The 26,751-nt window shown below is 34.0% G+C and overlaps 1 protein-coding gene across 1 annotated transcript; it reads right to left on the reverse strand.

Annotated features, from left to right (window-relative positions):
- Positions 1-1,997: 1,997 nt before the first annotated feature.
- LOC142628867 (uncharacterized) lies at positions 1,998-6,545 on the reverse strand. Its single transcript, XM_075802902.1, has 5 exons — positions 6,290-6,545; positions 5,863-6,013; positions 3,961-4,950; positions 2,676-3,723; positions 1,998-2,567 (listed from the first exon to the last, which is right to left on the reverse strand). Exons 1-5 carry the CDS (start codon positions 6,543-6,545, stop codon positions 1,998-2,000), a joined length of 3,015 nt encoding a protein of 1,004 aa, XP_075659017.1.
- Between the last annotated feature and the right edge of the window lie 20,206 nt (positions 6,546-26,751).

The raw sequence follows: 26,751 nt of genomic DNA on the forward strand, positions 1-26,751 counted from the left end.
AAAATAGTAGTGTGCCCTTTAATCAAGTAGAAACTAGTAGTTTCTCAAAAAAAGAAAATAAAGAAAAAAAAGAAAGTAGAAACCAGTCAATGGGGGAGAGAGAGAGAAAAAAAATAGTATTGATTAGGTAATAAGATGAAAAATAATAATATTTAATTGTACATGTTTTTTTAATTGTTAGATATTTTAGAGATCTATGGTGTAAAAAATCTGTAACTTTGTAAGAGTTACACCAGGTATAATTTGAACCTATCTCATGATATAATGTGTATAATTATATAGCAAAAGAATCTCAAAATAAATGATGGTATTACATTGTAAATGACTTGCCAGCATACAAATACCAAGTACGTAACCTAATGTGTTGGCTGGCTTATAAAAGCTTCAAATTAAAGGTGTCCAATATATGATATTCTTTCTTATATAGTCATATTTAGTTATTTAGGGAACAATTGAAACAAAATGTTTCGAAATGAAAAAAAAAAAAAAAATTTTGCGCTTATATTAAATATTTATGAATTCAATAAAATAATATATTCATATTTTTTAATTATATTAATCATAATATTTTACTTTTCTTAAATTCTTTTAATAACATATATGTAGTAGTGGTCTAAATTTGTGATATGTAATTAAAAAGAGAATTAATAAGGAAAATGCATGTATTTTTATGTATTAATTGTTAATAAGTGATTCACTAATTATTTCTGTAAAATGAATTTATAATTATTTTTTTAAAGTCTTAATATACAATTGATTTGGAATATAACATTTTTGTACAAATTTAGATGCTTTAGTAGAAATTGAAACAAAGCACAACAAAAGATAAAGAATTTTTTTTTTTTTGAGAAAAAGATGAAAGAAAATTTAATTACATACAATCAATAATATACAACATAATTATATACTTTAAAGTAGTGGAAATAATTAAATATTTATTGATTCACTCAAGTAATTAGTTCACATTCTCGATCATCCTCTTTATCTAATAACGTGTAATATAATTGAAGTTGATTCTCCAAAAAATTAAATCATATAATAAGTATTATACATAAAGTATAATACAATTTAGTAAAAATATTTCAAAATGAATCTCACATTGATCTGCTAGTTTATGTTTTGTTTTGTTTTTGTTTTTGTTTTTGTTTTTGTTTTTTTTTGTTTTTGAGAAAAAGTTCATCGAGGTATTATTCAAGAATCTGGAAAATCAGCATTAACAAAGTTTAGGGCTAGTAATAGATCCTCCATCCAAACTAAAAGCGGAGAAGACAATCTAACTCTTTTAGCTAAGACATCCGTTACAGCATTACCTTGTCTAAAAGTATGAAAGAAAGACCAACTCTTAAGAGAACTTACAATTGTCAAAGTATCCTTAAGTAAGTGGCCCCAACCAGAATTAATCAAATCACCATTATTTAGAGCGTTGATGATTATCTCTGAATCACCTTCAAGAATAGAATTTCCAACCCAACTAAACTGATGAAAGGAGCAGCACGTCTAGCTACCAACAGTTCTAGTAAAGCAATAGATGAAGGATTTAGAATTTTTTCCAATAGAGAGGCCATAACCAGCAGTTTTTTGTTTTTGAGAAGGGGGGCATCAGCTAGTTTATTTAAATATATTTCCATGCATGGTTTTGAATATATAAAAATGACGGACAGACAGAGAAAACAATAGACTTGGCAGGGATTTCTTTTAATTTCTTTTTGTGTTAGCGTGTCACATATTGTAGATTCATAGAATATGATCTCTCTTCTGAAGCTTTTGAAAGGAAATAATATTCTGTTTATTAAATTTAGTTTAAATTACCTTTTAAACCTTACAGTTTTGGGTGTGTTTAGTTTAAATCTTAACCTTTCCAAATGTTTTATTTAAATCTTAAAGCTTCAAAAAAGTTTCATTTAAATTTTTTTTTTGAAAGGGGAATGTTCATTCATTTAAATTGATAAAGAATCATGGTACAAATCTTCTAAGGCTGGTGGGGGAGAATCCTCCATCTAATACAAATCCTCATCTAATGTATTCCTAGCATATTGAGCTAATGCATGTGCCACCTTATTTGCGCCTCTCCTAATGCAGCAAACTCTAGGCCATTGTAACCCCCAAATCAAATGCCTAATATCATTAACAACATTCCCAAACAGTGAAAAATTTTCTAGAGGAGAAGAGATGGCTTGGATTACGTTACTATTATCTCCCTCAATTATCAATCTTGAGAACCCAGCATCCACAGCAAATTCAATAGCTCTTCGGCATGCAAGCAATTCAGCCTCATCACTCGCACTCGCCTTCGGTCCACTAGCAGTCATAGCAGCCATAACTTCACCCTTGTCATTTTGAATTATAGCACCATAGCCAGATCTGTCCAAGCCCAAAAGAATTGCTGCATCAAAATTTAATTTGTATTCCGCTTGTGATGGAGGTTGCCAACCATCCCCACTGAGTTGCTGCCTAGTCTGAACAATCAAATGATCTTGGGCTTGTTTAAATTCATCAACAAACACCTCTGCTCTCTTGTTTAAGCTGCTCGGGTCCTTCAATTTACCTCCATGCACCACAACGTTCCTCTAACTCCATATGAACCATGCTTGAGCCCAAAACAAATCCATTTCATCCGACGTAAGGCACTCCAACAAATCCTCCATCAGTTGCTTCATATTTGTCTGCCCGTCTACACTACTTTTCTGCATTTTTCGAATGTTGCCAGCCCAAACATCCTGAACCGTGGCACAATACCACAAGGCATGGACCGTTGATTCCAACTCTCTCATACATAAGGGACAATTGTTTTCCGAAATAACTTTCCTCCTAGTCAGATTCACTACAGTTGGTAATATATCATGACAGGCTCGCCAAGCAAATGTTTTAATTTTGTTTGGAAGTTTAAGCTTCCATATTGCAGTCCACAACTTCCTTTCAGCACTGCCCCTTGAAGTTCCACCCCAATTGCCATTAGTCAAAAGCTTCCTAACCACATGATAAGCCGACTTAACTGTGAACAACCCCTTTGAATTATGCAGCCAAATTATAGCATCATTAACATCCCTTTTGTTCAATGGAATTTGACAAATAGCTTCTGCCTCCTTCCTATGGAAAGTAGCCATGACTTCATCATTCCTCCAAATATGTAAATCCAAATTAATCAGATCAGCAACCTTTATTTCCTCCACATCCCCATGAACTGGATGTAAAATTCTGTTCGTTGGATAGTTGGGAATCCACCTGTCTTTAAGAACAATAATTGTGAGACCATTGTCCACTCTCCAACAATGTCCAAATAAAAGAATAGGTTGTGCAGCCATCAAGTTTCTCCATACATATGAGAATTTTGGTGATTGTTTAGCATCAAGGAACGATGAACAAGGAAAGTACCTTGCTTTGAAACATTTATACAGCAAAGAATCCTGGCATTGAACCATTCTCCACCCTTGCTTGGCCAACATAGCTAAATTAAAGGCTCTCAAATCTTGGAACCCCATTCCTCCCTTTTTTTTTGAAGCTGTCAATTTATCCCAACTCTTCCAATGAATTTTTCGTTCATTACCCACCTGACCCCACCAGAACTTTGCACACAAAGCATCCAGTTCATCACATAATTTCAAGGGTAGCTGAAATACACTCGTTGTATATGTAGGTATGGATTGTGCCACAGCCTTGATAAGAATTTCTTTGCCAGCTCTTGACAACAACAAGCCCTTCCAACCTTGAAGCTTCTTCCATATTCTGTCCTTCAAGTATGAAAAAGTGTGATACTTAGCCCTCCCAGCCAAGGTTGGTAAGCCAAGATAAGTTTCAATTCTATTCACCTCCTTGACTCCCAAAATCTCCAAGATCTATTGTTTCTAGTTGTCTGAAGTATTGCTACTGAAATAGGTTGAAGACTTTTCCAAATTTATGCTTTGCCTTGAAGCTCTTTCATAAATTTGGAGGATCTCTGCTATAGTCTCTCCCTCAACCTACATTGCTTGACAAAAAAGCAAAGAATCATTTGCAAAAATTAGGTTAGTGATTTTTGGTGCACCTCTAGAAATGGATACTCCTTTAATCCTCCCTTCTGATTCTGCTTGGGCTAGCAATGCAGTAAAACCCTCTGTACATAATAGGATTAAATATGGCAACAAAGGATCCCCTTGACATATTCCTTTAGATGGATGAATCATCCCATAAGCTTTCCCATTCAACAGAATAGAGAAGGATGGTGTCGTTACACAACTCATCACCCTTTCTATCCAAGTAGCTAGAAATCCCATCTTTTCCATAATGCTCTGCAAAAAATGCCACTCAACCCTGTCATATGCCTTGCTTATGTCTAACTTCAATGCTAAGGATCCCTTCTTCCCCTTTTTTCTAGAGTGCATAGTATGGAGCGTCTTGAAGGCCACCAATACAGTGTCTGCGATCAACCTCCCCAGTACAAATGCACTTTGAGTGGGTGAAATAATTTGAGGGAGTACCTGTTTCAATTTGTTTGCCAACACTTTGGAAATAATTTTGTAAATCACATTACACAGACTTATAGGTCTAAAGTCAGACATTTTCATAGGGTTTTTAACTTTAGGGATAAGCACAATGTTTGTATGATTAATTTCAGGTAGCATATTCCCATTATTTAAAAAATCCAGCACAACTAAAACTGCATTATCGCCCACAACATGCCAAAATTTTTGATAAAATAAAGCATTCATACCATCTGGTCTTGGAGCCTTTGTTGGTCCCATTTGAAATAGAGCCACCTTCACTTCTTCACCAATAAATTCACTGGACAGAACCTCCCACATATCATCAATTATCTTGCTCTGAACTGCATTCAGAAACTCCTCCATCTGATCTCCCACACCAACATGAAAAAGATTATCAAAATAAGCTAAAGCAACTTCGACCACCTCCGCCAAATTCTCCACCCATTGCCCATGTGCATTTTGGATACCCCTTATATGATTTTTATTCCTCCTTTATGTGGCTTTAGCATGAAAGAACTTCATATTTTTTTCCCCATGTTTTAACCAATTTATTCTAGACCGTTGAGCCCAAAATATTTCCTGCTTTTGTAACGACTCATCCATCCTTTTACTTAAATCCATGTATTTGGCCTTGGCAGCCTCTGTAGGTTCAACTTCATTTAACAAATCCAGCTTCCTTTGGAGTACTTTAATTGCTCTAGTGTCCGGATCAGTGGATGATGAACCCCAAGCCATAAGCTCGGCTCCACACAATTTAATTTTTTCCTGAATAGATGCCAACTCGAGCCTATCCTCACTTGCTTTTCCTCAAGCCTCCTGCACTACTGTTTCACATTCACTTCTAAGCAGCCAAGATTCTTTGAACTTGAAGCACCCGTCATGTTTTTGCCTTGATAGAGAATAAGTCTGAATGTGCAGCATAACAGGTAGGTGATCTGAAGCATGTGTGGACAAATGTATAATTTTGCTCATCTGAAATTTCTCTAGCCATTCTTTGTTTGCCACTCCTCGATCATGCCGAATCTTAGCGTTTGCTTCCCCTGGCCTCTTATTACTCCAAGTGTAAGGATATCTCGAAAATCCAAGGTCTTGAAGGTGACAAAAATCCAAAGCTTCTCTAAAAGCTTCAATCTGTGAGTTTTGTGGCTATCTTCTGCTCTTCTTCTCCAATGCATGTAGGTAAGCATTAAAATCTCCTATAACCACCCATGGTCCCTCCACAAATGTCTATAGATACTTCAATAATTTCCATGAATTTTCCTTCTGCTGTGCATTCGACTAGCCATAGAATCCAGTCAAATACCAGACAAAGCCATCTTCCTTTGTGACTTTAGCTAAAACATGATTGACAATGAAATTTATAACCTCTAAAAGAATATTATTTTTTCATAAAAATGCTAACCCTCCACCTGAATCAGGGTGTTTGACAATAATCTTATTCTGAAATGGCAAATTTCCATACAATTTTTCAAACCCTTCCTTGTCCAGTCTTGTCTCCATAAGAAAACATACTGTGGGAACTTGCTCCCTCACAATCTTGCGAAGACTTCTACCTGTCCAAGGGTTCCCAAGCCCTTGGCAGTTCCAGCTTAAACAGTCTCATGGCTCCCGGCAAGGGTGGCTCTCCACCCTCGCCGATATACAATCAATGCTTCCATCATTACTACTCAAGTTCTCTTGTTTGATAGCTTGGTCAACATCCTACCCCTCCTGAACTTCACGTGAGTCTCTCTTTCCCAAGCCAGGTATTGTAATAGCCCTAGTTAATCCACCCAACCCGAAGTCCATTCTATTGATGCGAGTCCACGTTGCTTTGGGCCTAGAAGTACTTGGCCCAACTATGTCCAATGTTGTGTTATTATTAGATATTGCATGATTATGAATGTCCAAGGAAATAATAAATGATTGCCCCTCATTTTGTGTAAAACGAGCCAATCCTTTATCAATCTCAGCATTTAATTCCATAGTAGGCTGTCCAATGGGCTTACTTTCCAGACCTAATTCCCCTATTTCAGCATTAAGCTCCTTTACGTTAGCATGCCATTTATAATTCATGCTAATCCCATGCATATTTTCAGCATCCATCCCATGATCCTCGGACTGATCCTTATCCAGACTACTAGGGTTTCTCGATCTTTTCTCCCTCGCCGCCGTTGACTCCTGTAACACACCTTACACCGCCTGGTCTGAGATCTGCTCTGCCTCTCTCCCATGACCCTCCTCTGTATTAGACATAGGATTGGTATTCTTACTTGTTGAATTCCTTGGATGACTCCCTGTTGTCTTAAGAAATTCACCATATTGATATTCAACCCGTCTTCCTTGTTTCTCAACTACATAGTGGGCTGCACAATGCTTTAAGTCATGACCTAGGATTCCACAGAAGTGACAAAACATAGGCAATCTCTCATATTTGAATGACACCCATGACCTCTCACCATCTGATCCAGCAATAAACCCTCGTCGACGGAGAGGTTTTGTTATTGGTAGAGCCATTTGTACTCTCATAAACATATTGATATTGTCCTTCCTGTTTCTCCATTCAACCTCCTCAACCGTACCTAGCCTACTCCCCACTTCCCTCGCTACTTGAGGTGAGATCATATCAAACAATGCACCCCAAATTTGAACCCAAAGGGAGGCAGAGTCCATTTGAATATTTCCCACAGTCATACCCTTCTTCCACCGTTGCAATAATAATAGTTGATTGTCAAATGACCAAGGCCCTCCTCTCATAGTCCTATCCATCTCAAACTCTGATTGGAATTTGAATTGAAAGAGATTCCCAATTTGTTAAAGGGCTTACAAGTAAGGAACTTCCCAATCAAACTCAAATTGCAACTCTCAATGGCATCTAATCTTCCATCATCCGAAATAGGAGTAATTTCTTCCTCCTCAATTGTTAGCTTCATCTTTTCCAATCGATCAGCTACATCATCGTCCATTTTGTCTCAAAAAAGATTAAAAGAATACCCTTTGCACATTGCCAAGGGAGGGAACACTCGTGCACACACGAGAGAGAGAACTCCACAAGGGAGAGATTGTTAGTTTCATTTAAATTTTAAACCATAGAGTTTTAGGTGAATTCCCCTTAATAAGTCTTAAAGTTTGAAATAAATTTCATTTAAATCAGGTGATCATATGGAGTTTAATGGGGTTAACAAGAAAAATGTGATAAAAGGTTATGTTTTAAAACCTTTTGAGGTTTAAATTGTTAGCCTATCATCACTACTTGCATTAGTCCATCCCTTACATTGGAGCCAAAGCTGTCCATTATTTTCACTCATTTGAGTTTGTCTTGGTTATTCATGAATTGGCAGTTGTTGAGCCGTCCATGTCGAAAGAAGCTATTTTTTAGGCTAAGGGTTGGTGAGAGAAGGATATATGCCTTGTAGAGCTAAAAGTCAACAAAAATGGATATGGCATAAGCTTCACTCTGAATTGAGCTGAGAGAAAGAGGATGATTGAGAAGCAAAGAGAAGAAGATTGTCAAGCTCAAGCAGGAGGAGAGCGAGTTGATTAGAGGTGACATGGTGATTTCTCACATCACTGCTTCGGGCTAAAACAACTTTTTAAATCTCGATAGATACTAGCTGTTGAGCCTTAAAATCTAGCACTTTATCACTTGATTCTTGGACAGACTTGCATGGCTTTAAAACTTGAATTTGAAACATTGTTCCTTGAAGCATTAAACACATCCTAAATCTACCCAACTACAAGTAAAGTGCGTTTTATCAAAGGATTTGCCAATTCTAAATTGACATATGTTCTTAACATGAATCACATATGTCCTAACAAATCTCAACCATTAAATATAAAAAAATGAGTAAAGGTAAGAAAGTAAAAAGAAGTATAAAAAAAAAGTTGTGAGGGGATTGGGTGAATTGCACGGTTCAATTGTATTTAGCAATTGCACTGGATCCCAATCCTAAGCAGATAACGAGTTGGAATTACCATCCAAGGTGTTTGTGCTACTAGTTAGAGCTTGCCCTAGGCCTAAGTTTAGGCCACTTAGGCCAACACCTAGGGCTAGAGGCCCCCTACTAGAGGAAGGCCAAATGTGGAGTCAAAAATTGATTTTTTTTAAAGAATATATATATATATATATATATATATTTTGGAGATATAAAAAATATATATATATATATATTAATTTCACATTTTTGCCCTCAATTTTTAAGAAGACCCAAATAATTAAGCAATGCTAGAGATAATACAAATTTAAATATATTATATATAGGTTTTACAAATAGATGTGTCACTAATCACAATAAGTAATTCAAAATAGAAAAATGCTAGAAATATTATAAATTTTACTATATACCCTTTACAAATTGAAGTGATAATAAATATGATTGGTGGACTATAATAACATATTAAATGCATATTTGAATTACTTTTTGTGATTAGTATTACATTTTTGTATGCCACGTGTTAAATTTATAGTATTACTTTTTGTGATGAGTAGTGCTACAGGCACAAACTATTTAACAACATTTTTATAAAATGTTGATGTGGCCAACATCTTATTGGTTTTCATCTAGGCTCATCATTAATATCACTTTTTCATTTATCAATAATTACTAACCACATCAGCAGTTTGTAAAATTTTTTGTAAAATAGTTTGTATCTCTAGCATTATTCTTTTGTGATTAGTGTTTCATTTTTGCGATTAGTGTCATTCATTCAAATACTCTTTTATTATCTTCTTGAAGTGTTGTCATATACATTATTATATTAATTTGTAGGTTTTTTGTAGTAAAATATATTATAATTTTAGCATTTTCTTATAACCAAAAAAAAAAATCATAAAAAGTAAGAATAGTTGATTATTTTTAAATAAAAAATTAAGATGTAAAACACAAGTTAAATATTATTTTAAGTGATAACAAAAAGGCTCATTTGGAGCTATCACCTTAGGTCTCCAAATCTGTTGAGTCAGCCCTAACTATTACCACCCAAGAGGAAAATATTGCACAATTGCTATGTCGTTAATCTACCAAAACAATGAGCAACTAGATTACCACACCAACCCCCATTTTCTCAAGCAGTCGTGTTTTAGGAGTACCCTTTTGTAGAGAGTGAACATTTTAAACCAATCACAAATTGCCAAAACACACCACTAATTCCATGTAATTCGGCTAATTGCAAAGTATCATGTCCTAAATTGTGGGTTCCATTGTATTTATTCAAGAACCAACGGGAATTTCCCAATTGTGAGCAAATAAAAATTACAAATAATATTCAAGGGCCAATCACTTGTTGACACGTGGTGAAATTTTAATTTAAAATGCCATTAGTTAAATTGAATTATGCCATGTGTTATTTTAAATTAAGACACTTTAACTAATTTAATAATGTTATGTATCCCTTGGAGAAAAAGACAAAGTTCCTCCATTTAAATCATGACACGTCTCCAATGATAGCCAATAACGTGTCTTCAAACCTCCTCAATACTCCTATAAATAGAGGATCTCCTTGGTTTGGTGAGAACACATTTAGCAAAACTCAGCTAGAATTATGCTCTAAAGCCTCCAAGAATTTCAACCTTTGAATAAGAAGAACATTTGAATGAAAATCACTCAAATCATTCTCCAAGATCTTAAAATTCACTAAAATCAAGCTCTCAAGCCTTTAGAAACTCCAAAATACTACAAATTAACGAAACTCTACAGATTCAAGCCTCTAAAACCCCCAAAAAACTTCCACCACAAATCTTTGAATATGAAGATCATTCACCCAAATCATCATACCAAGTCTTTGATAGGCCAAAAACGTATTGACCCCTTGTGATGGATTAATTAATTAATTAGCCAAGTTATTAATTAATCAAATTAACATGCAAAACGTGGCAGCACAAACAAATCACCAATAAACTAAAGTATGCAGCGGAAAATAAATGACACGGTGATTTGTTACGAATGGGAAAACCTACACGGCAAAAACCCCACCGGGTGAATTTAAGGTCACCACTCCCGAAATTCTACTATTATCACAACAAGCGGTTACAAGTAAAGGAATCCCAAGTACCTTACCAACTTACAGTTGAACCCTTACCCCAATACCCAATTGGACTTGTTATGTAGTGACAATTTCTCCTTTCAATGCACGGCTCCCAGTACGTGACTAACCAATCTGATGTGCGGATCCCAGTACGTGACTTACTCCTTTGCACGAATCCCAGTACGTGACTAACTCCACAACAACCCTTTGATTGCTGTAGTTGATTTGCAGTAGCTTCACATAGAAACACCAATAAGATCTTCAATGTTGGTGCAAGAGACTTTGCTTGGTTACAAAACCCAAAGGCGTACAAGAAACGCAGCAAGAACTCTTTTTTCTGTAGGAGGAGGCTAGGGTTTCAAAAAGAAAACCTTATGAAGCTCTCTAGGGTTAGGTTTTTCTTTTTCCACCTCCTTTAAATAGGAGCTTAATGGGCTCTCCTACTCCAAATAGGTTTACACAAATCTTGGGTTTTCCTAGTCTAATAAGAATTATACAAACCAATAAACAAATAGCCTTTTAGAATGAAAACGTTGCTAGCTATAGTCTGAATCCCGTAAGCTCGATCGATCGAGCCACTGTCGAGCTTTAATGAATCTCGACAAATCGAGCTTCTGTCAAGGAGGTATCGAGACCTGCAGTTTGCACTTTTCTTAAGCAGTTCTTGAGTAATCTTCATGTCTTTAATTTAACCACTTGTAATGATCATCTTGAACCTACTTAGATTTACCCAAATACAAGTAAAGTGCGTTTTGTCAAAGGATAGGCCAATTATATAAAAACGTCCCCAACAGTCTCAATGTTTTGTTAGAATCAAGCTTTAAAAGTCTCTAGAAACTTCAAAGACTTTGATCCATCAATACTTTACCTTATTCAAGCTCTAATGCTCCGAAGAATTTTAACCACAAATCTTAGAAGATAAAAAACATTTGAAGAACATGAAGAACAAAAGTTTTCCAACAAGATAAGAGCAAAAAATGTATTGCAATTTTATTCCAAATATCTTTCAATCCACTTTCCAATCACAGTGAAGATATTTTGTGTTCGAATCAAGCCTATAACAACACAACATTTGAATCAAAGACTTCTCCCAGGAGATCGAATAAATTGTTTTTTTTCCTATTGTAATAGAACCTAAACACGGAATTTTACTCACACATTCTTTTATACAAAAATACATTGGTGAAACATTTTCAATGATTTGATTTCCAAACTTCAGATTTTTGTTTTTACTCATTTGTCTTATGTAGTTAGGTGGTCGAGGTTCACAATTTCCTATGAAAAGCCCAAAGATGAATGAACCACCCCAAAACTTGCTGAACTAGTAAACTTGATGCTTTAGAGCATTAACATTGGGGCGGGGGGGTATAAAACCACCCAAATTGCTATTTCCCTCATTGTGGCCTACAACATGCAATAATCGGGTTTGTATATCGAAAAAATTATATATCCCAGTTATAGTAAGTTGCTAGATTTGCACCCTATTGTTCACTTAAATGTAAACTTAAAACCAATTATTTATTCGCTACTCTTTCTCTCTTCCCTTCCATGTTTTCAATTATTTATTCACTGCTCTCTCTCTCTCTCTCTCTCTCTCTCTCTCTCTCAAATAACCATCACCATCTACTATCGCCCTCTCTCTAGGTTTAAATCGTTTTGGGTTTAAAGTTGCTTTTTGGGTCTATTGCGTTTTGGGTTTGAAGTTGTGGCTTCATATTGATGTTGAATCGATGATTGTGGGTTTAAATCAGTGGTTGGCTTGCTTGATTTCGGTGGTGTTGGGTTGGTTTCGATGGTTGGCACTTAATTGAATCGGTGGTGGGTTGGTTTGAATTGCTGTGGTTTGGCTTGATTTCGGTGGTATTGGGTTAGTTTTGATCGTTGGAAATCGATGTGGGTTGAGTTGTTTTGGTGGTTGGGTTTCTTTGAATCGGTGTGGGTTGGGTTGTTTTAGTGGTGCTTGGACTTTGGTTTTAATGGCTAGTGTTTGAATTGGTGGTGTTGGATAGAGAAAGGGGAAAAAGAGGTAGAGAGAGGAGAGAGTTTTGTGTTGATTTATAATATTTTATTGTGTAGTTATATTATATTATTGTGTTGTATGGAAAAATAAAAACTAGGATGTTGGGGGTATTGTAAAGTGAGATGATATAATAGATTAAATAGTTTTTTAGATGGTAAAATAGCAGCTTTTATACAACCCCAGATGTGAATGCTCTTAGGGTGTGTTTGGTAGAGTGGATTTTAGGGAGGATGTAAAAAGAAGGAGAGAAAATGAGGAGGGAAAACTTTCTGGAGGGTGTTTGGTTGGGAGGGGAAGAGAAAAAAATGTGGTGGGGCTTAGGTGTTTTCCCTCCAGACTCACCAAAATGTTTTCTCCCCAAAATAGGGAGAAAATTGAGAAAGAGTGTGATTTGTTAGATGGACAAAAATGCCCTCAATTGCTTTCTTGGGCAACTTTGGCTTTTTTTTGGGGGGGGGGGGGCAAATGTTGGGTGTTTTTTTTTTTTTTTTTTTGTTTGTCTTTGCCTTTTTTTTTCTTCGTACACTTTGCCTCATTTTGTTTATCTTTTGATTTCTTGGAGCGTTGGGTGACAGTGATTTTTTCTTTGCTCTTTTTTTTTTTTGGGTTTAATTAGACGTGATTTTTTTTTTCTTGACATGATTTTTAATAAATTTGGGTGACTGATTTTTTTTTTCTCGTTTGTTTGCCACTTTTTTGTTTTAATTGGGAATCATTTTTTAAGAAGAGTATGTGAGTAAATTTATATAAACTCATTTTTTTTTCTATCCCTTCACTTTTCCACTCCCAACTAAAAAAAAAAAAAGGGAAATTAAATTTTTTTCTATTCTTCCACCATTTCTATCATTTCACTTTTCTACCCCTCCAACAAAACGAACTCTTATGCTTTGCTTTTACTTTTGCTTTTTTCTATTTTTATTTTTATTATTATTTGTTTTCAGTTTATTGCATTATAAATGTTCAAGGACCGAGAAAGTCCGTAACCACAAAAGGCCTGAGTGCCTTTTGTGCTATGCAGGGGTGGAACTACCCTTGGACTAGGGGGGGAAATGCCCCCCCCCCCCCCTCCGCTAATTTTATTTTTAAAATATTATTATATATGTGTATTAATTTTAGTAATTTTGTTCTATAAAATTACATTTTATTTCTCTTTAACAATATCATTGATTCTTTTAAGACTAATGTTATACTCAAAAACTTTTTTATAACATTTTTACAAACTTTTTTGGTAGCAAATTCTTATTGGTTCGTATATGGGCACACCACTTACAGCATTTTTTTACTTACCAATAACCACTTATTACATAAGTAATTTATAAAAAAACTTCTAGCATTTTCCTCATTTTAGTGACCATAAAAAAAATTTATAGATCTAAAATCTAAAACAAAATATACAAGCCAAAAAAAAAAAAAAAAAAGCTCAACAACAAAAATTACGAGTAAAACTAAAAACAAAATTAAGTTCAATTAACTAATTTTATCCAAAATAAATAACCTTGCCTTTCAAAAAAATTCTAAACAAAAATAATTTTATTCGTACCTACAAAAAAAAAAAAAAAAAAAAAACCTTAGCAGCTAAGTAGCAGAATCAGAGGTTGAAATCACTGCACACAGTTAATAGTAAAACCGTCCCTTCTAATCTAAAGTTCTGGCTCTGTCCCTAGCGCTATGATGATCTAAAGAGTAATATTTAAATAGACGTCCTATTTAAGTTGGAAAAATATCCTCTTAAACATTAGAATTATGAAAAATCCAACTATTTGGGTTCTTCTCCGAACAAAAACAATGACAATCAAACAGGTGGAACTCATCAAATATAAATTTTTGACCGACTTAAACATATATATTATGAAATATCAAATATCTTTTTCTTTCATTAATTAAAAATAGCAGTATATAGTTTATTACTTAAAAGTAGGACCAAAATGGCAAAATACCCCTTTTGCCCAAAAGTTCCTGCAAAATGCTCCTGTTCTGAAACTATTTAGGGATATGCCTCTGTTTTGAAACTTGATTTAACCAAAATCGAGTTACTTGCAAAAACTTACATGGAACTCGAGTTCCATATAAGTTTTTGCAAGTTTTTTTGCCTATAACTTGATTTTCAAAAAATCAAGTTTTTAATTGAAACTCGAATTTTAGAAAATCGAATTTAAAACAAGAGAATATCCCTAAATAGTTTCAGAATATGGACATTTTGCTACTTGTTTTGGGCGAAAGAGGTATTTTGTCATTTTGGCCTAAATATAGTAATAATTATCTATGGTGAGAAACGGTGGAGGGACAAAAGCACAATAATTTACAAACATAATTTGCTAAGGCTTATAAAGCAACATAGTTACATCTTTTATAATTTTTATTTTTTTAATACATGTTATAACTTACGTCCTTTATCTACAAGACTAAAACCACAGCTTCTAAATCTGGGTTGAAACAGCCGAATTCACATTTTGGAACTTAGCATTGTAGTTGTCATTCTGTGTAGATTTTGGGTTGAAAGTAGTGATTGCCACTCAAATGACACTCACGTTGCACATCCATAAATCTTTGTTGCTGGCGTCAGTGCAGATCGAACTTGCCAAAACAAGCAAAACCAGCATGGTCTTAAAAACATCTATGTTTGCTACTCTTCTAATATTATCTTATCAAATACTCATGTAACTTATCAAATATCAAATATTTATTTTTTTAATAAATAATATTTAACATTAAAAAAGAAAACAAGAAGGAAATTGTAAGGAAACTTTTCATTTTTAAAGGATATTGTGCGAGTAAAAAATTAATAATTTTTTTTAAAGAAATTACATTTTACTATTCTAAACTATACCCTCAATTACACTTTGCACCATAAAATCTTCGAATGTACGTTTTGAACCCTAAACTATGGTTACATTTTGCACCCCGATGTTGAGTTTGCTGTTAACTTGGATGGAAATCCAAAATTTAGGGTGCAAAGTGTAATCAAAAGTATAATTTAGAGTGGTATAGTGTAATTTCTTTTTTGTTTTTAAAGGATTGAGAAGAGGGGTAATTGGGTCTTTTCACATGATGTCATATTTTTCCATTCAAGTTAACGGCAAACTTAACATCAGTATGCAAGGTGTAACAATGGTCATAGTTTATGGTGTAAAATGTGCACTCAAAAAAATTAGAGTGTAAAGTGTAATCTAGGGTATAGTTTAAGGAGGTAAACTATAATTCTCCCCATTTAAAAAAAAAAAAGAATATTGTAGGTGTTAAAGATATGTTAGTCCAATGTAATAGGCCAAGTCAAATCCTTCTATGTGTGCAAGTCAAACCTCCTACTTGTACTAGAAGTCTATTAGTCTAGGGTTTAGCCTATTATATATACTCATGGTATGGTTCATTGTAATACATGATTTGTACTACACTCTCATATATTAAATATGTAGCCCTTTAGGATTTCTTTCGTGGACGTGACCGTTAGGCTAAACCACATAACACTCGCCTTATATACTTTATGCTTCTATTTCCGTGTTTATTTTAGCATATTTAACATGGTGTATTAATGCTAATATTAAACACGGTATTAGAGCCAAACTCCGTTCTTGGCATCTAGCAAAATATGTCTCTAATTTCATTGTCAAGCTTGCTCTTTTTCCCTTCAACCCATTGATCTGCCATGGCCTCCCTTGGACCACGTCTCACTTGCCTCATCGTTGTTGCCATCGACATATCCCTGCAACCGCTAAGGTGTTGAAAATCTCAAGCAATCGGTATCTATCCTTCTTAGATCTGTGCCTTTCAAGTCTTAGTTTTTTTTTTTTTTTTTTTTTTTGAAATTGACACTACAAGCCTCGTCCTAGTTGTCCCGCAAGGAAAACCTAGGAATTCGGCCTCCAAAATCGTCTACACGCGACTCCACGTGCGGTGTGAGAGATCAAGTTGCGAAAATAAGAAAACTATAAAATACAAAAAACGTGAATAAAACTGAGTTTTTATTGATTTGAACTCTTACATTTGATAGAAAGAAATAGTACATAGCTTTGGTCCTAATTTACAATCTAGTAAAAAGATTACAAAACTTTGTTTCCTAATTACAACCTATCAACAATAAAGACTATTCTACGAGCCTAAGATCTAGAGTCGGGGGTTAGGTTACAAGATTCTCAGTGTTAGACACCCCTCTTGCCCGAACAGAGTTTAGTCTTCTAGACTCTAAATAACCAACTAAGTACTCATATGCAAGAGAATAATGAGATGTGAAAAATGCCATGTTAATTTCCTTAGATCTCGGGCTAAAATGTTATTCTAAAATCCTAGATTTGCAATCTTATTTTATGCAAACAAAAAGTTTAATGAGAATCATGATTAGAAAATTAAGATATGATTTTGTTCATGAGAGTTATGAATTTTAGAATAAAAATACAGATCTGGTTTTTATGACATAAAAGAATGAGTTTTTCAATAAAAATACAGATCTAGTTTTTTATGACATGAAAGAATGAATTTTTCAAAGAAAATATAGATCTGGTTTTTTACGACATGAAAGAATGAATTTATCATAAAAAATATAGATAAGGTTTTTTTTATAGATATGAAAGAATAGATTTTTCAATATAAATACATATATATATGGTTTTTTAGAGATATGAAAGAATGAAATTTTCAATGAAAATACAGATCTATTTTTATGAAATAGAAAAAATATGGATTTGTGCATGAAATTTTAGATTTGTTTTTATGAATGAAAATTAGAGAAGAATTTCATATTTATATTTGTAGAGATATGAAAAGATATACTCATGCATGAAATTTCTTACAGATCAACAATTCCAAATAATGATTTAACCTTAGATCTATGCATGTTAATCAAAAAATAAAATCATAGACTAACCATGTGAATAAGATTTAGAAACAAAAACATGCAATGAACAAAATCATAGACATGATTATGTAAAGGATAAAAGAAAGAAACACATGTTATGCAAAACAATATTAAAATATACTTGCATGAATGAATCGTACAAGGGGCAATTGCTTTAGAAATCAGAGAGAATGGATCTCTCTGAGATCGAAAGAATAATCGCTTAACAAAAAAGAAGATCCTAAAGTAAAACTTCCAAAGTTTCTTTTACGTTAAGGAGAGAAAGGAGCTGAATCTTGAGTGGTCTCCTCTATTTATAGAGGTGGTATCTTTTTGAAAAATAAGCTAAAGTTGCTTTGAAAATCAGTAGACACAAGTTAGGTTAGGTTTATCCCAAAAAAATTGAATCTAATGAGTTTTAAACTAAATAAAACGAACCTTGACATATTTTGGAATTTGTTCCAATTGACACTGTTGAAGTGTTGAGCGGACCTTCTCAATTGCCGATCGGCACCGTTGAAGTGCCAATTGGTACTTTCAACAGTTTCGTCTAACTTTCGTTTTTTATATGTTTTGGACTCTTTTTGGCATTTTTTTGAGCTAGGAATTGTATTTAGACGTGTTTTGGACTTATATTCTTGATAAAATTCATCTTAACTTGATATTTAAATCTTTAAAATAATTATTTTAGAGATAGTTACCCTAAAAACTTAATTATTAGTTCAATTTTAACATTATTAGCTTATTTCTTTTATACCCATGCAACCAATCTTAATTTAACAAAAATAAACCACCAATTACAGAAATTCATTTAATTAATTCTAATTGTTAACAATCAAAGTTAATTTCAATTAATTACGTGTGATTTGTTTCACCCAAATGAATGTATGTAGATTGTTAAAACTGATCTTGTGATATCTTTCGATCCGACCGTCCAATTTGGAAACCGAATGTATCGTTGTAATCGTTAGAACCTCAACATCATTTTCATGATATGTGATGAATGACTTAATGAATGAAATGCAATCATGATTTTTGGGTACCTAAAATGGTTATTTGGTCATCTTCCAAATTAAATTATGGGTGTGAATTAAGTGTCTACACGTGGCTTATATGTTCAATGGCTGATTCACACGCCACTTAGGATCTCACGCATAGCTTATTGGTTTGTCACATGCGCCACACTTCCGGATTTCTCCACAATGCCCAATGCTTCAGGTCTCTTTAAATTAATTCTTTAGGCTTTCTTCGTGGCTTCCTCAAGGCATCTTCATGGTCATCTCATGATTTCTTCAAGGCAATCTTTAAGTCATTTTTCAAGGGATCTTTTCAAGCTTATCAAACCTCAAGGTTTAATTGAGCTTCCACATTGAGTTTGAGAGGGGGTGTTAGAGATATGTTTGCCTAATGTACTAGGCCTAAGCCTAATCCTTCTATGTGTGCAAGCCAAGCCTCCGACTTGTACTAGAAGTCTATTAGTCTAGGGTTTAGGCTACTATATACACCAACACTATGGTTCACTGTAACACAAGATTTATATTGTAGTCTCATATATTAAGGATGCAGCCTTTAGGGTTTCCTACACGGATGTAGACCGTTAGGTTGAATCATGCAACCCACATGTTCTTGTATTCTATACTTTATGCTTCTGCTTCTGCATCTATAAAAGCTTATGCAATATGGTGTATCATTGCTAATATTTAACATTGGGAGTAAAAAAATAAAAGACAACACTCATAATTAATTTGTTAGAATGCTAGGAAATTCACAATGGGAGAACCTAGAAGGAATACAAGTGTGGACACTCTATTTTCTAACCCACATTTAATCTCACATGGAGGGTTAAAGAGTAATTTCACCTTGGAAAAAGTCATCTTAATTTTGGCCATTAGATCCTTAATTTCATTTCACCAAAATGATCTTGATGTTGTAATGATCAAATTGACTAGTCCTAAGCCTTAATTGGACTATCAAATTGAAAGTTATTTGATCAAGTTTTAATAGCCAAGATGTACTATAATAAATTGAGTCTGACTATATGTGATTATGAATAATTGATTCCAATGTGTTATAATTATAATCAATTTTGAAATGGAAGTAATTGGAGCCTATTAATGTTAATTGGAAATTGATTTAGGGCCAATTAATGTTAAGTATGTAGAAACTACTTTCCAACAAATGACCTCTACTCACCATTTCTTTTATATCTCTCAGAATATTTTGAATTTGTGAGTAAGGTTAATTTTTCCAGAACCTAGACATTTGGGGATTCCATTTGAGCACAAGAATGAGACAATTCTGATTAGAATTGAATAAGATATGATTTTTCGCATTTGGCTCTGCGGGCTATTACATGAGCTACTGGAAAAACCGAATTCTTAGTCATTTTGCTTGCTCATCGCTTCCACCAGCCTCCAAATCTAATGCACCAATTTTCTCTAAATACTGAAATATGGTCTAGATTCATGATTCTCTTTGATGCTTTATTAACCCTTATTAATTGCCCTTCCGTTCTTATTTTCTCCATGGCTACTATATAAACCCTTCCTCTCCTCCATTCCAAGACACAAAAACACCCCTCTTCTCCCTTCTTGGGTTCTAGTGAAGTAGAGCAGTCTTGTCATATCTTGGTCTTCCTGAGACTCAATGCATTGAATGAGACTCACTCTCCCTCTCCTAGTTCTTCTTTTTCTACTTCACCGTTAGGACCTCCACCAAGAGCCTCCTCCTTTACCATGTGAATCTTGCATGTAGGTATATTCAATTTCCCTAACTTGTTTTTTATATTGCTATGATGAGAATTTAAGATTAAAGCATGCAAGTGATTATTTAAATTCCTTGAATATGTTTAATGTTTTTAAATGTTCATGTGTGTTCTTCACATGTTCTAGGTTGTTCATCACATGTTCATGAATAATACTAGCTTTGATCTTAAATCCACGTCTAAAATATGAAAAACATGTTATTTTCATAATTCTCTCAAATTCTCAAATCTAGGATATCACCATTTACACACATTCGCTAGAATTTATTTTTCAATCCAAATGCAAGGATTAATAAATTGAATTAGGTTTTATCACATGCACACACATTAAATTCAAGCAAAACAATGAACATGCAATTGATTGATAATGATGTGACATGAATGTTGGTCATCATAGTCAAGATCACCAGTTTCATTGAGCAAGGTGTGTGCCTAACATCTTCCCATCTTGTAACACAACCTCCGAGTTTAGACCAAGGGTTGATAGATCAATGCTTATCCATGTAATTTTCAATATCTAGATTGTAACTAGGAAACAAAGTCATGTATTTTATCTTAGATTGTATCTAGGATCAAAGCCATGTAATTTCCTATGATCAATGTACATTCATTCTAAAATCAATAAAATGATTTCAATTTTGGTTTTCTTATTTATTCCAATAATTAAGTAAGTGGTGACTCCATTGTAAAACTCTTAATCTAAAGGAAAAAATATAACCAGTTGAACTTCTACTTTGAGAGACAATAGCACAACTACACCCCACTCACGTGGGTTTGGCCCAATCCCAAAACGAGTTAGGGACACGGTCTCTCATAGTGGTGACTCCACTGGGGATATTGAGGTTATGATGGCCAACCACGTCATTGTTTGTTTATTGGTTTTTTGTATATAATATGCCTAATATGTCATTATATTCCATGTCATGCATTATTTGCTTGATTGAATTTTATTTTATTTGTCTACTAGCTTGGAAGCCCATTATTATTAGCCATGGATTGTGTCTTCCTAAGACTCACATACCCAACGGTGAACCTACCACCCACGGTGACAAGGATCATGGTTATGCCATGGTGGTTCATAGGGACAAATTGTACTGTTTGGATCAACATGGCGCTTCTAGTGTCACAAGTTGGGAGGTACGATGTCCTAGCTTGTGGGGACCTTTAACTTACTTTCTACCCATGTTGTAAAAGCCCATAGAACCTACACTTAGGTCAGTCAAGTAAATTGCATTATGTATGTGTTTGGCCGTTGTTTGAACCATGATAAGCTCAAGTCCAAAGCTTGGGCCTATTATAATTTTTTGAACCATGTATGCTATGAATAAACTCAAGCCCAAAAGCCTACGATTGAACTTTACTTGGCATGAAAGTCCATATTGTTTCTCAAATGAATCTAAGCCCAACACTTGAGCCCATCGAAGGTTTATAGACATGATCAACATCAAAGGCCGAAAGCTCACAAGAGGCATGCCTTTTACGTGCAAGCCCAAGCCATTTCAAGCAAAGACCAAAAGATCATAATCAAGGTTCAAGCCTACCAAGTCCCAAGAATCCTCAATGGACCAAGAAGAAGCAAGTGGCCCAACTTTGCCTCACTCCACATTAGGTTTGCAATATAATGGTTAAGCTTAAAGTTTATTTGTTCCATATTTCTATTTTTCTTTGATTCTAAAGTTTCATTTAGTATTAGATTTACTTTGTTCATGTATAGATATCCAAAAAAAAAAAAAAAATCAAGATTTCCATATCTTTCTAAAAAAAGAGAAAAATTTTCAAATAAAAATAAGTCTTCAGACTAGGCGCAATGGACCCTTGAGTCATTTTCAAAAAAAAAAAAAAATTTGAACTAGGGGCATTGACCTTCCTAATGACTTTTTCAAAAAGACCCAATATTTTTTCTTTCAAGGATTCAAGATTTCAAAATGGTACATGAGGATCCCTTGAACAAAACTTTTTCTAAATCTTGATGTTTAAAGGTTTAAGCAATCAACTTGTGCCAATGAATGATTAATATTATTTGATCCATGTAAAGACTTTTGCTACTTGACATAGAATATAAGAAGAAATGGTCTTAAAAGGCGATAAAAAAGAATCCATTCTTCCAAAAATCCCAAGAATCCATGGACTCAATCTAATTTTCAAAAGTCTTTTGTTTCACAACATTAGAGCATTCATACTTTTTTTTTAAAGATGAATTTATTAAAAGAGCTTGAGTCATTGTGCCTAGAAGGAAGCATTACTAGGGATAAGAGACCATCTTTGGTTAAATCAAATTATTTCCTATTACCTAAAATGTTCATTATCCATTGCTAGCCCATTTGAGTCTTCAAACAGTTAGCCTTTTTTTGCATGAATCCACTAAAATCTAAACTTGGGGTGGGAAAAGTTAAGTTATGCATACTTAAATCTCATGTTGAGGAGGACTCAACCTTGTAGCTTTGAAGCTAATTGATAAATCTCTCCTAGAAGACATGAAAGACATGTAGAGAATTCATTAAGCTAAAGATAAGAGATCATCGAAGAAAAATGAGGTTTCACTCAATGAAGGAAAGAGAAATGAAATTCCATCAATGTGAAAGAAAAAAAAGTGTGCATCAAGTTTGAAGAGCCTAAAATTCATCATGACAAGAGGAGTATAAGATTCATCTAAAAGAGAGTTCATCAAAAAAGGAAAAAATTCATCAAGCACAGAAAGGTGCAAGTGCATCGAGGCAAGAAAGAAGTCTAGAGAGTGCATCAAAATAACTTAAGCTGAGAAAAATAAGGAAGACAAAAGATCCCAAAAAGTTCATTCAATCAAGAGATGAAAGACATAGAAAAAAAACCCCCTACTAGGCGGAAAACCCAAATGGGCAGTCTAGGCAAAATCTAGGGCCAAAAAAAAAAAAAAAGAGAGAAAGAAAAAGAAAAGAAAAGAAAAGAAAGCTAGCAAAGCTGAAAACCAAAAAAGTCGGTCTAGGTAAGAGTTAGGGCCAAAGAAAACAAGAAAAAGAAGAGAAAGGAAAATCCTAGCAAATTGAAAACTTGAAGATGTAACCTAAAAAGAAAAGGATTTTACAAGATGAAAGTTTAGAGGTATAATTCAATAGGAATGAGCATAAAAACAAATGTTGTACAAGTGACCAACGAAGACTCGTGAGAAGATGACAAAGAAGAAATAGGAAAACTCCTCCAATACTTGATTTTTGAGTAGTGCATACTTGGGGGAACATCATAGGGAATTTTGAGCCTTTCTATATCATTCATTTCATAAACTAAATCCGGCCTATATTACAACCCATGAGTAAAGATCTCCTTGAAATCTTACTAGTTGTAGGCACATCTCAAACTCTAATATTATTTTCTCTTGAACTAAAAAGGAAATATGTTTAAAATTGTCAAAACCCACTGGATGATAAGTTCGAGGACAAAATTTCTCAAATTCTCAAATCATCAAATGACTCACAAGAACTTTCAAAATTGGAGCACTCTCTTTGTTTGCCCACAACAATGTGATTCCTAAATATTATCACATTGCATTTCTTGATTGCCTTTGGAGACTTAATTAGACAGTGTTCAAAAGAAATAAGCAAATTTGATTACATGAGTTTGATGATTTTGATCCTTCCTAATCAAAGAGATTTGTTTGATTCTTAAACACTATGATTTTCCAAAATGGTGTTCAAAGGATCACCTTCTGTTCATTAAAAAAAAAAATGAAAGAAAGAAAGGAAAATCTCATTTCCAAAAAAAAAAAAAAATCATTATTTTCCAAAATCTAGTTCTCCTGAACTATGTCTTGACTTGATCCTTTATGAGAGAGGTATGTAGGCAGCCTTTCAAAGGCCCGGTCCCAATTACCCAAATAGCCTTCGAGCTTAGATTCAAAACAATGTGATAAAATTGTTTGGGTGCACGTTGAGCTAAGCTCATCTGTTTTGCATCAAGAATGCTTAAACTAGGGACATTGGCCTATTTATGTTGTGTGCATGGTTTCACCTAGGTCATCAACCCACTTGTTTGTTAGCATGCCAAAATTTGTTTCTAAGCATATCAACACTATGGGCATTGGCCCATTGGTATTTGTATTCTAGCATGTCATCTGTTCTTCGTTCAACATGTCTAAACTAGGGCCATTGGCCCTAAATGTTTTCATAAAAAATTGGTTTCTAATAAGCTTGGAAAAGTAGACAACTTTTGTAGGAATTAAGCAAGGACTTATCTAGCAATCCGCATCAACTTCTATCCAAAGTTATTCTCATTCAAAGTATAGGTTTTCAACAAACAAAAAAAAAATCATCATTCTTGCCTCATGAATAAATCTTCATCACTCCTACTCCATCTTCTTCTTCATCTTCTTCACTTTTTGATAATGAACACATCTTCACTATTAAAAAAAAAAAAAAAAAATCTTCAATGAACAAATTTTCAGAACTTCAAGTAGTAAAAATCTCTTGAATAAATTTTCAAAGGAAAAATCTCCTTCAAAATAAATCTTCAAGGAAAAATCTCCATGAATAAATCTTTAAAAAGAAAAATCTCCATGAACAAATCTTCAAAAGGAAAAATTTCTAGGAAAGATCTCCATTTTTAAAGGAAAAATCTCCAATGAATAAATCTTCATTAAAAATATTCAAATCTTCAAAGGAAAATTTTCCAAAACTTTTTTTCAAGGAAAAATCTCCAGAATAAATCTTCATAGGAAAAATCTCCAAGAAAAATCTCCATTTTTCAAAGGAAAAATTTCCAATGAACAAATCTTTTCAAAAATTCAATGGAAAAATCTCCATGGACTAATCTTCATTAAAAATGTTCAAAACACATCTTCAAATGAAAAATCTCCAAAACAAATGGTGGACTGCGATCTCCTTTTGTATTCCCAGTGGTCGTAACATGAAGTTAACTATCCCACACTTAGCACTCTTCCAAGCATTGAGATGTCCTAAACTAGGGGCATTGGCTAGGCATGTTCAGTTCTTTTCAATGAATATCTTTGTTATTAATTGAAAATATTTATTTTGCAGGAGTTAGGGCAAAAGATCCATACATATTGGCATTGATAACGCCTTACAAGAAATTTTTGGATCTCTAGGAAACATGTCCAAACTTTAAATTCATCGAACCTCTGGGAAGCACATCCAAAATTCAAATCAATTTGACCTCTGGGAAACACATCCAAACTTTAAATTCAACAGACCTCTAGGAAGCACATCCAAACTTCAAATTCAACGGACCTTTGGGAAGCACTTACAAACTTCAAATTCATCAAATCTCTGGGAAGCATGTTCAAAATTCAAGTTCAAATTTAATGGACCTCTGGGAAGCATGTCCAAAATTCTAGCTCTTTGGTCCTCTGGGATGCATGACTAAAATCATTTTGTCTTGACCTTTGGTAAGCATGTCTTATACTCATTTTGTTTTTCAATTAAAAAAAAAACACGCATGCATGAACTACGTTGGGACCTGATCCTCTCACCAAGAGGTACGTAGTCAATCTCCTCTGAGATTCGGTCCACATTTTGATCCACTACATGTAAGTCCATATTTTGATCTGCATTCATCATACATTCACCACGGTTAAATACTGATTGCAAAGTTTGGTGTCCTTTTCATACATTGACATTCGCATTTTAAGATCCGTCAATGAGAGACATTTTATTGACACCTTATTTTGCAACTCGCATTTAATCTCACATAGAGGGTTAGAGTGTAATTTCACCTGGGAAATAAGCATCTTAATTTTGTCCATTAGATCCTTAATTTCATTTCATCAAAGTGATCTTGATGTTGTGCTAATCAAATTCTATGGTCCTAAGTCTTAATCAGACCATCAGATTGAAAGTTATCATCAAATCAAGTTTTGATGTCCAAGATATACTATCACAAATTGAGTCTGATTATATATGATTATGAACAATTGATTCCAATTGGTTATAATTATAATCAATTTGAAATTAATGACGTGTCATAATTTGATTGGCTAGGACTGCAACTTATGGTAAGGTTGCGCACACTTGATTAATTAGATAATTAAACATTAATTATTCAATGAGTAATTTGTGTAATTATTTTTTTAATTAAGGTAAATTTGGAACTAATTAATTTTGAAATGGAAGTAACTGGAGCCCATTAATGTTAATTGTAAACTAATTTGTGGCCAATTAATGTTAATTATGCTGAAATTATTTTCCAACAAATGACCTCTGCTTACCATTTTGTTAATATTTCTTAGAATATTTTGAATTTGTAAGTGAGGTTAATTTTTCCAGAAACTAGACATTTGGCGCTTCCATTTGAGCACAAGAACGAGACAATTTCGATCAAGATTGAGTAAGATATGATTTTTTATTTTGAATTTGGCTTTGTGGGCTGTTACATGAGCTATGGGAAAAACTGAATTTTTAGTCATTTTGCTTGCTCATCACTCCCATCGTCCTCCAAATTTAATGCACCAGCTTTCTCTAAATACTGAAATAGAGTCTAAGTTCATGATTCTCTTTGATCCTTTGTCAACCCTCTTAATTGTTCTTCTATTCATATTTTCTCCACCACTACTATGTAAATCACTCCCTCCTCCATTCCAAGATACAACACCTCTCTTCTCCCTTCTTGAGTTCTAGTGAAGTGGAGCAGTCTTGTCATATCTTGATCTTCTTGAGGCTCAAGGTATTGAGTGAGGCTCAAGGTATTGAGT

The sequence above is a fragment of the Castanea sativa genome, chromosome 3 (genome assembly GCF_040712315.1).
Source record: "Castanea sativa cultivar Marrone di Chiusa Pesio chromosome 3, ASM4071231v1".
In the NCBI taxonomy this organism is placed as follows: domain Eukaryota; kingdom Viridiplantae; phylum Streptophyta; class Magnoliopsida; order Fagales; family Fagaceae; genus Castanea; species Castanea sativa.

What these genes read in the sequence shown, in the direction of transcription:
- LOC142628867 (XM_075802902.1), bottom strand. Translation starts at nt 6,545, where the DNA reads ATGGATGCTGAAAATATGCATGGGATTAGCATGAATTATAAATGGCAT. An exon ending in TTGCTTTTTTGTCAAGCAAT is followed by an intron (nt 3,724 to 3,960) that starts GTAGGTTGAGGG and finishes CTTGAAGGACAG; the next exon opens with AATATGGAAGAAGCTTCAAG. An exon ending in GAAAAATGCAGAAAAGTAGT is followed by an intron (nt 2,568 to 2,675) that starts GTAGACGGGCAG and finishes ATATGGAGTTAG; the next exon opens with AGGAACGTTGTGGTGCATGG.